Raw genomic sequence first — 10,206 nt, 5'->3', positions numbered from 1 at the left:
AAAAATAGCACCCACGTGCGTAATTAAGGTACCACAATTTCCAACCAAAGCCCAGACTTAAACCCCATAGGACATCCGTGGACTGGAGAGACCTGAGGCAGACAGTTCACAGATCTTCTTTGACTGACAGCAGGCACAACATGACACTTATGCAGATTTTGCCAATCAAGTGTTAATGGGCAAAAAAACACCTAACTTGAATATTTAATTATTTTGTACCAAAAATATTAACGGGATATATTCAGTGTCCTTCTGGTGGAGAACTTTCTGCATCTCACTTGAGAATTTACGCTTTTATTTTGAACGATTCAAACCGGAAGTCATGTTGTGCAGCTAGCGTCAGTTAGCTGAGTTTCCCTCGTAGACCGTTAAAGAAAAGTTTACAGGTTTATTTGCTTGTTATTCAGCTAATTTACTATCGTTAATGTTTTTGTGACGTCACTCTCCGTAGACATGGACACCACAATGTTTCACCTGAGGTCGTTTGTTCATCAGCGGCTGTATACAGCGGCAGAGGAGATCCTCGGAGAGGTGGAGAAAACTATAACAATAGCTTTGTACGAAGCCGAAGTTAGTCAATCTAAAGAGGAGGTTGGAAGTCTGCGACACCAGCAAACGATAGACCTTCGAAAGGAATCAGGTTTGGAGCTCGGTACATGTGTTGATTAGCTAGCTAGTAGCATTTTGGTCTCATTGACAGACCAACCTCTATATTTCATTAGTAGTGTAACGCTAGGGATTACGTTAGGTTACGCCTCCTTCACTTTGGCACAGTAGATACCATAGACTGTGTATATGTATATAGATATATATATTAACGGTCTATGGTAGATACATGGAGAACTGGATACGGCGTTCGGCGGGAAGCCTCGTACATTCCAATGAGAGTGCTCAAAATCGCATAAAACAATAAGCTCGTTCGAGACGAACTGCGCCTCGCTTGTAACGTGGACGAGAGCAGGCGGCAGCAGCCGGGGGTGACAAAAATCCGCTCTCAAGTCGGACACTTTTCATAGACCGTATAAGAAATGGACAATGTGACGCCGTTGTCCCCAACAGAGATCAGTGAAGTCTTTTAGAAACACTTTCACGGTGAGGGCAGAGCGTTACTGCGCAGCCTCCAACTGAGCTTGAAGACGTAGATGTGACAAACCATAGACATATAAAGCGTAGACGCTGCATACTGTTTATATGTCTATGTGACAAACTGTGATGTGAGATACCCCGAAACCTGTCTGAAAGTTGTAAGTCCTCTGGTAGCTGTGCCAAGATAAATCTCAATCATTCCGAATCTTCCAGCGTAGGTATATGTGAGGAGAGAACATAGGCACTGGCTAATTATTGTTAACTAAAGCTAGTTAGCATTAGTAGTTAAACCTAAACAGCTAATGTAAGTCAAAACTGCCTGCAAGTTTATCCTGTACTGTTCGGTAATTCCTCTACTATGCAACAGTAAGTCGCATATTTATGACACAATCGTTAATCTATTTTTACAAAAAGGTCTGCTACGGAGCAGTACCGTGAGATACAAGGTAATGGAAACTTTATACATTGTTGGATTTCTTTTGAAATAAACAGTGGAAAAATAAAGTCTTTAAAGTCTTCAGATGTAAAGTTATTCACTGTCAAAGTGACGTCAAAATGAAAGGCAGCCAATGGAATGCTAACGGTGGTTGAGTGCTAGGTAGCATAAAAATGGGAGCTCCCCTTAGTGGAGAGGCTGGCCTATGCCCTTGACAGTTTCCAGCAGCCTTCAGGCTGAACAGGAAGCGATAGAAACAATGTGTTCCAATTTAAGAAAATGTTATCAGACCCATGTATTATCTTGTACACAGTTACCAGTTGTGTTTATTAAGACAGACTAGCTGCCAAAATGCTCTACTTGTAATCTGTTGCTGATTTTAATTAACAACACACTGTAGAAAAATCTGAACGGATTGAGTCTCTCTGATTTCTAAACATCACTACCAGTCACCCAACATGTGGTTTGTACAGAATAGGCCTTTAAATCAGACAAATTTCAATTGACAATTGAAATCCATCCAATTCAAAATCAGTACAAAGTTTATATAAAACATTATCATAGTGAGTTGATTTGGAACCGGCGTTTCCTGGGCCTTGCAGTAAGTGAAAAGCAACTGCGCTGGCTGGGTCTCATTAGCTATATCCATTACAGCTACAGGACCTCTGGAGAACCATCACATGAGCGTGCCCAGTGCAGGGCAACATGGGCGGGAGCAGTCCCGCGGTTATGCTCGCGTCCATTATGCTCGTTCATCATGCCTAGTTTAATTTAGTTTAACTCTGGATTCAGCTACTAGTGAATGTTAAAAATGTGACATTTTAAACAAGGACCCTTTAAGTGTTCGGCCGGTAAGTTGATGTAGCCAAAAAAATAAAAATAAAATACCTGTTGAAATATAGAAGTTTCTTTTGTACGGAAGAGGATTAGGGCCACTGGTGAAAAATGTTCTCAGAATTCTGAAAATAAAGTCAGAATTCTGAGATTAAAGTCAGAATTCTGACTTTATTCACAGAATTCTGAGAACATTTTTCACCAGTGGCCCTAATCCTCTTCCATACAAAAGAAACTTCTATATTTCAACAGGTATTTTTTTTTTTTTTTTGGCTGCACAGCTTTAAATCTGAGTTTTCATACTGTGTGCATCTTTTACAAAATTACTATTTTGAAATGGATACATTACAGGCTGTTGGTAACATTTTTCCTCCTGTCTCTTTAGCAGCTGCCGAGCCTTCCCTGACCATCAGCTCAGTGGGACGTGGAGATGAATGTGATGCCCCACTGCTGCGGGAGAACACTGGTCCCTCAACACCAGAAGAGGACAACTTCAGTCTTGGTGCTGAGGTGCAGGGACCCTCTCAAACCAGTGGAGATCTGGACGATAGTAACTGGAACGACTGTTTGGTTCAAACAGACTTTAAGATGTTAGAGATAAAAGAAGAACAGGAGGAACTGGATGACAGTCAAACACAAGAGATGGTTTTTCCTTCTTCCGAAGTTGTGAAAAGCGAGCAAGATCTGCTAGAGACACAACCATCATATGAATTGCAGACAGTTTCTTCAGATTGCTCTTCAACTCAGAGTGAGAACAATGACAGTGATGAGGAGTTGGTTACCAGCAAAGGAGGACAGACCATAACAATGAAAAGGAAAGGAACGGAACGCAGTTTTTGCCATTTTTGTGGCAAGGGATTTCAGTACGTTGGCTCTTTGATGAAGCACATAAAAACACATGAGAACAATTTTGATTGCACGGTTTGTGGGATGACATGCCAGTCAACAGAGCAGCTGATAACGCATGTGAAAAGTTGTCATAACAGAACACATATCTGTGATGTTTGCGGCAAGACTTTTCCCAATATCCGTTGTCTCCGGCTGCATGAAAAAGTACACAATGGCGTGAAAGAGTTTGTCTGTCAAGAATGTGGTAAGACATTTTACCGACGAGATCATCTGATTGTGCATGTGAGAACCCATTCTGGGGAGAAACCTTATCACTGTGATATATGTGGAAAATCATTCAGTCAGAGCCAGAACCTCACAATTCATAAAAGAAGTCATTCAGGGGAGAAACCGTATCAATGTGGCCTGTGTGGCAAACTTTTTAATACTAGCAGTCATCTCAAAACACACATGAGATACCATTCAGGAGAAAAGCCATATTCATGTGATATTTGTGGTAAACATTTTCGCCAAAGCGGACAAATGACTAGACATAGGACCACACACACCGGAGAAAGGCCATATGGCTGCCATGTGTGTGGTATGAGATATAGGTTTGCACCTAATCTGAAGGTGCACCTGCAAATTCATGAAATGGCAGCCTCTGAGTGAAAAAAGTTACATAACCAGATGGCCATCTCAGAGCTCAAATACAAATCATATATATTGGTAAGTTAAATTTATTTTGAAGAGTAATTGAAAGAGTTAATTTACTTATCAGAAAAAAACCTCTAAATATGTTCATAAATTTCTTTAGTTTTCTGATTCTGGATATAATTTAGACTGCTGTAATATGTTGGCACTTATCAAGATGGTTATCTGATCCAGACAGGTAATAAAAAAACTTTCACTTTGACCATCAGACTGCAGAGCAAAATCTCTGGAGCTGCACTTTTCATATGTTTTTTGTATACTGTTTCATGTATTTGTTTTAATGGTATAACCAAATTTCCACATGGGGGGACAATAAAGTGTGCCGGGGATTACTTGAATGGCATGGTCCTTCAAATCAAACAGAACTTTAAAAATGTTTTCTTGGTATTCCGCAACTACGATTCCCATGAGGCCTCTCGAAAGCAGTTCTTAAAGACTAATGGGATATTTTATTGAATTCAACAAAAATAACATGGGATTTATCTTAGTACTGTATATGGACAGAAAACCCACTTTCAGGTTTTCAGAAGCAACGATAAAAATAAAAAAAGTGAATCATTTTTAAGATACAATTTTTCAAACGCTCGACAAGGGGCTGGTGTCTGCTTCCTTGTTAACCTCCATATTGTATAATATGGTAATTTCAGTTTGTTATCTTCTTATGGAGTTTGGCAGGCGGAAGGAGGACCGGGCTGGAGACGGCCAGGAGATGGCAGATGGAAGTGACGGGTCAGGAAGTGAGATTGGAGAAATGGAAGTAGGAAAGGATGTTGATTGGAATACTGTAGGCCAGTGGTCAAAAAGTGGGAAAAACAAAAGAAAGCAATACAGCAGAATGATTCCGGCAGAGAGGAAACTGATAGGGACCAAAGTATCACAGTAACAGCAAGGCAGCGTGAGGAACATTCTTGAGTGCGGTCAAGAATGTAAAAGTACTACGAAATGGAACGTTGCAGATGTCTGTACATGTAGCTAGTGTCATCAAAGTAACTACACATTGGTTTATCTATTACAGAATCAGCTTTATTTGCCAGGTATGAGAACACATATGAGGAATTTTTCTTTGGAGCATCGTTGCTCACATTGTGCTTACACATACAAAAACAACCAAAACAAAAATATACACACTAATATATACATACTCTAAACAGAAACAATATAGAGGCATGAGTGCAACGAAGAGTTCAATGAAAATTATTTAAATGTAGAGCATAGTGCAAAGGATACTGGGATAAATAGTATTATGTTATTATATAACAATATGAACATTATGAACAGTTGTGGAATAGGAAATGAGAATGATGAATAAATAATAAGTGAGATATGAGAATGATGAATAGTACTAAATAAGTGGAACCATTAAACAGGTGCTGTAGAGCCAGTGTTACTGCTTTATGGACCAGAACTGAACCTGACACTGTTCAGTCAGCTGAAGTCAGCTGTTCATCAGAGAGATGGCTCGTGGGTAGAAACTGTTCCTGAGTCTGTTGGTTTTGGCGTTTCATATAAGCCACATTTAGCTGACTTTGGGAATAAAGGGTTTAAAGCACTCCACTGAACACAACACGTTTTGTTTATTTGTCACAGCCTTTGAACAGTATTGTATATTACTAGTAGTATGTATTGGATATAGTATTGTCTTCTGTGGCTCTGAAAGTTGCTCTGGGAAAAAAAACGTGTGAATCACCGTGACAACTCCAGGGCCAAGCTGTTCACCCAATCCAAGCATACTAGAGTATGCTCAGATTTCATTCAAATATAATCTCTGGATAAATGGCCTTGATGCTGCCTTGTTTACTGCTTTAAATTTAATTACATTTTCCCCAGCTGGCTGAAATGTCTGAATCATGATACTCTCAGTTTGCTTCCATGATTATTGCTTATGCCTGAGATATGATAAATATTTGCAGCGTTTTCAACCTACTTTCCAGTTCATTTATTAATTGAGCCTCTTAATGAAGCATTTAAGGATTTGCAGAAACAGAAAAACTTACCAAGATACAACTACATGTCTAAAGAAATTTTGTTTTACATTTTATCAAACTGTGCTTAATAATGGGGCAGTAAAAAGCCCTTTTGCAATCTGAGGATGCTTATCTATATTAAGAGTTAGTGGTGAAGGGCAGGGGACTATATTCTTCTACTGCCAAAAGAAAGATTTCTTCTTCTGTAGTTTGGCCAACAGGTGGCAGCTGGTACACCGAAATTACTCCATGAGATCGTATTTTGGGTCACTGTAACACTGATACTTCGCTCCCATGGCACAAAAATGTGCAACTGTCAGTCAGCACCATCAATCTCTGTCTTCTAGCATGGGTTCTTGCTTGTAGAATATTACAGCAACGTTTCTCTACGGTCTACTGGGGATTTAAGTGTATAAACCTGCCCATAAAATGTTGTGCAGCCAGCAGTGAAATGTCAGATCATACAAATTCAGGTTACCACCACCTGGCAGTGTCTGGGCTGCTCCCCTGAAGCCATGCTGGTCCTGGTTGAAATGAGCAGGAAGTAACAACGTAACAACAATAACCCATGCACATCCTAAAAACTCTGTCCTCTGTTGTCACTTTGCATGTATTGCTTTCGATTCCAAACTTAATGATCAACATCATAAATCTATTTTCCACATTAATAGTGAGACACGTAATGAAGATACATTAAGGAGTAAAGTAATTGAATTAGAAAAGAAAAAAAATTTCAGGTCGCACAATTACATAAGTGTGCGTAGCCTACAGGACTGCGGTGTCAGAGAGGGGTGAGTCCAGCTCAGTATGTGTTTTGACGCTGAGCGCAGCGGCAGAGAGGAGGAGTCGCTCCGTCTACGGTTGGCCTTTCAAGTCTAATCTGGATTAGAGTTTTCGTCCGGTCCGCGCTCCCAGTAATCCCATTATTCTGTATTGGGTTGACGCCTCTTAAAGCAAGCGGGAGGAAGAAGCGACGCCAAACGGTGGCGACGTGTTTTGTTTTGTTTTAAAGCTGAACTGTTTACTCGGACACAATCTTTTTGAGGGAGTTCGGGCGATCTTGCAACGAAGAGTGGCTACAATCTGAGTGAAGTTGAGTGGAAATTTGTGGCCTGCGGTCGGTGGATGGTGCGCATCTGCGTGTGCAGCACAACGCGCTCTGCAGCATCCACACTGAGCACTGCAGCCCGCACTTGAACCACGTTTCAACATGCCAGATCCAGGTAAATGCTCTGGTTTTACTGGTAGCAGCAGCCGCCTGTTATTTTCTAAAGCGCCCCAATCAGTGCAGCAGAATAGCTGCCCTTTTAAATATTAAAACTTGCGAAGTTTTCTACAGGTGAGGACAGAAAGGGAACATACCGTATGCATGTCTTTATGTAGTGAGGCTCTGTTGAAATTGCACAAAGTTAAACTTATATTAAGACAATATATCTCCAGGGATAAAAGAGGCTAACTCCCTTTAGCCCTGGAGATATTGTGTCTTAATGATTTGCACTAATGAGATGAAGGGCAGCTTTACTAACACTGACCATGTGATACCCAGACAAACAAGAGTCCGACCTGTACTTTATATGTGTCAGTCATCAGGGTCAAATGGTAGTTTTAAGGACAGGATTAAGCCTTTGAAATAAACCTCCTGCTTCTCTGTGTTCACAAAGTGTGACACATAGACAGTCACATTTACTCAAACAGCACTCCAACTGGGGGTTTATTACGTTTCTATTTGAGAGATAACTCATTTTGTGTCCTTTTGTATCCTGATGTCATTTTTGGCCAGCCAACGTCAGAGGTACAATGGGAATTTTTTGATGGTCATTTCTTCCTCTCCCTTTTAATCCATATTAAATGATCCACTACTGTCTACTCATTGGTAGACTCTTTAATATACAGTGCCTGTCTCATCATTGTCAGCAAATCCACAGGGGTTGATATCATTTTGCATGTTCCATTTTGATCACCAACCAAAAAGAAAGTAGTTTGCCTGCTAGAGGACAGGTAGACAGCGGCTTTGTCATGAGGCTTAACTTTTCATTAGGCTTCAATACCTCCAGTTAATAAAAATGTCTGTTTGTCAGCTATACCTTGACCAATACGCTTGCTTTCAAAAATTTCAGATTCACTTTTTCCTCCACACCGAATGGCCTGGTATCACTTGGGGCTTCTCTACTGAACATTGCGATGAAAATGATTCTGAAACTATTTTTAAAAGCCATTAATCGTGTCCGTTTTTAATAAAAAATGCCAAATATTCTTTGATTCCTGCTTTTCACATGTCAGATGATATTTAAAGAAATTACTCTTGGCCCAGAGAAATTTTGACAGGCAATATATTATCTCACTATTTTATGACATTTCATTGACGATTAATCAAATGATAAAGATCAGCCAGCTGAGACGTAATGAAAATAATCAGTAGTTGCAGCTCTATTGTGACCTTTCTTATGGAAAATGTCATCATATAGGCCTACATTGCAACTGAACAAAATTTTCTCTTATCTTCCACACTTCAATTAGGAGCATCAAAGAGTTTTTACATGCCTTTTGGTCAGTGACATGTATCTACATTTAAGAAAATGTCCTTTACTAATTATAAAACAGCAAAATCTGCTCCATTTTTTGACTCTCATGGGACAAACCAATAAACTGGGCTTCCAGATTTCAGTCCTCTGATGGTTTTCGTGAAGTTCATCCACAATCCTGACTGGAAAGCTGCCAAATCCCTGCTGACTCTGTATTCCACAGAGCAGCGAAGGTTTTCCTCCTTCTGTCAGCACAACGGGATCCAAATTGAGTCCAAAGTAGAAATTGATTTTATAATGCAGTGCTGTCAGGAGCTGCTTAAGCACTGGTGGAGCAGCACTTCTGGTTAATTCGATTTGACAAACAGTGCAGCAGGTGGATGCTAAAAGTTAAAATCTTTACTTATAAACAGTGTGCAGAGAAGTGTAGAAATAACGGGGGAGCCAATGAGAAAATTAAATTAGACGAGAACCATGGTAACAAACTATCTGTAGCCATTCATCCGCTTGCTGAATGCTTTTTTGTAAAAATGTGGCCTCTAAATATTACTTTGTGATCACACTATCATCTTCTGTTGTGTGAGGAATCTGGCTGCAGCCTTTGCACAAACAAGAAGATTTAAATAAACGAACATGACCTATCTAAAACAAAGACACAAAAGCAGAATGACAAAATTATCTTAAAGGTCCCAGCATATTTGGGGGTTGATAAGCGCCAGCATTTACTTTCAGATTCAACAAAAATAGAATTATTAGTTTTGGATTGATTTTGTCTGATAAACTTGGCTTTTCTTGATGTTTGTCAGTTGTCTTATCCTGCACTTCTCTGTAAGTACGGACACTTTGTGTTGCTCAGAAAGCCAGTTTGTGACTATGTGTGACACCACATCATGCATCAAGTAAATCACAATGTATCTGCAAAAGTATCTGGAATTAAAAGACACTGATTGGGGCACCCTTGTAACTCATGTGGTTAATGGTGTGCCCCACACCCCAAGGCTCAGTCTTTATAGCAGGGCTGGGGGTTTGATTCCAACCCGCAGCCCTTTGCTGCATGTTGTCCTCTCCCCCTCTCCCCCCCCTTTCCTGTCTACAGCTGTCCCAAAAAAAGACTGATTGCCCATTCATCAGAGAGAATTCATGTCCTAAGTGTCTTAATTTCCTGTCGTAAAAGCCTCTTTAATATGTAGGATTACAGTTAATCCGCTGTGAAGGGCTTGTTATACATCCATGAGCCCTGATTTTCTGAGGGAAGTGTCTAATTGATGTGCTTTTGAAGGCACGGTGAACAACAGTTAGCGTGTGGTTGGAAAAAAAGGAGCTTGTTGATGAACGGTTCCGTATGATATTGTAAGAAGTTATGCACAATAGATTAAATGATGAAAGGAGTGTGCATACATATTTATCTCTGCATCAAATGTGTTTGCTTTCATCATCAACACAAGCAGATGCTGTCACAGATGAAGATGTTTTCTGTGTGATGTGTTTTACTTCACTCAGACCTCAGGTAGACATGAGTTCAGAGAAGTGATCTTGTGATTAAAGAGATGCTGCTTTGAATTCCTGAGCCATCTTGAAGAAACTTGCTAGAGGACGTAATGAGTAACAGGCTTCAATGTCTGCAGGCAAGGTAACACGGGAGAAGAAAAGTTGCACAAATATTTCAAATGACACAAGAACAAGTCCAGTGTTGTACTGAGTATCTTTCAATACTCCTTGGATGAGACAAATGTGTTGATCAGGGTTTCTTATGGGTGATTCTAATAACAAAGCACTCATCCACCCCTAAATTATCTCAGACTTTATGTAAATTGACAGCACA

General features: G+C 40.1%; 2 protein-coding genes across 4 annotated transcripts in view; both read left to right on the top strand.

The window, feature by feature from the left end:
* The first annotated feature begins 327 nt into the window (after positions 1–327).
* Positions 328–4,369, top strand: LOC116702518 (zinc finger protein 510). 2 transcript variants are annotated; one of them, XM_032536763.1, is made up of 2 exons: positions 328–640; positions 2,742–4,369. In XM_032536763.1, the coding sequence occupies exons 1-2, from the start codon at positions 454–456 to the stop codon at positions 3,854–3,856; spliced, it is 1,302 nt and encodes a 433-aa protein (XP_032392654.1). In that variant the 5' UTR covers positions 328–453; the 3' UTR covers positions 3,857–4,369. The 2 variants fall into 2 exon arrangements, with proteins under 2 accessions (XP_032392654.1, XP_032392655.1); XM_032536764.1 differs by having other exon boundaries at positions 2,745–4,368.
* A 2,307-nt stretch (positions 4,370–6,676) lies between these two features.
* LOC116702503 (testis-expressed protein 2) overlaps positions 6,677–10,206 on the top strand; it is a 12,121-nt gene continuing 8,591 nt past the window's right edge. For both annotated transcript variants that reach the window (XM_032536735.1, XM_032536734.1), the window contains exon 1: positions 6,677–7,085. The gene's annotated coding sequence lies outside the window, so the exon portion shown is untranslated. The remainder of the gene's footprint in view (positions 7,086–10,206) is intronic.

Source organism: Etheostoma spectabile, chromosome 15 (genome assembly GCF_008692095.1).
Source record: "Etheostoma spectabile isolate EspeVRDwgs_2016 chromosome 15, UIUC_Espe_1.0, whole genome shotgun sequence".
Taxonomy (NCBI): Eukaryota; Metazoa; Chordata; class Actinopteri; order Perciformes; family Percidae; genus Etheostoma; species Etheostoma spectabile.
Note: the sequence above shows the minus strand (reverse complement) of the source record. Positions and strands in the feature narration are given on the sequence as shown.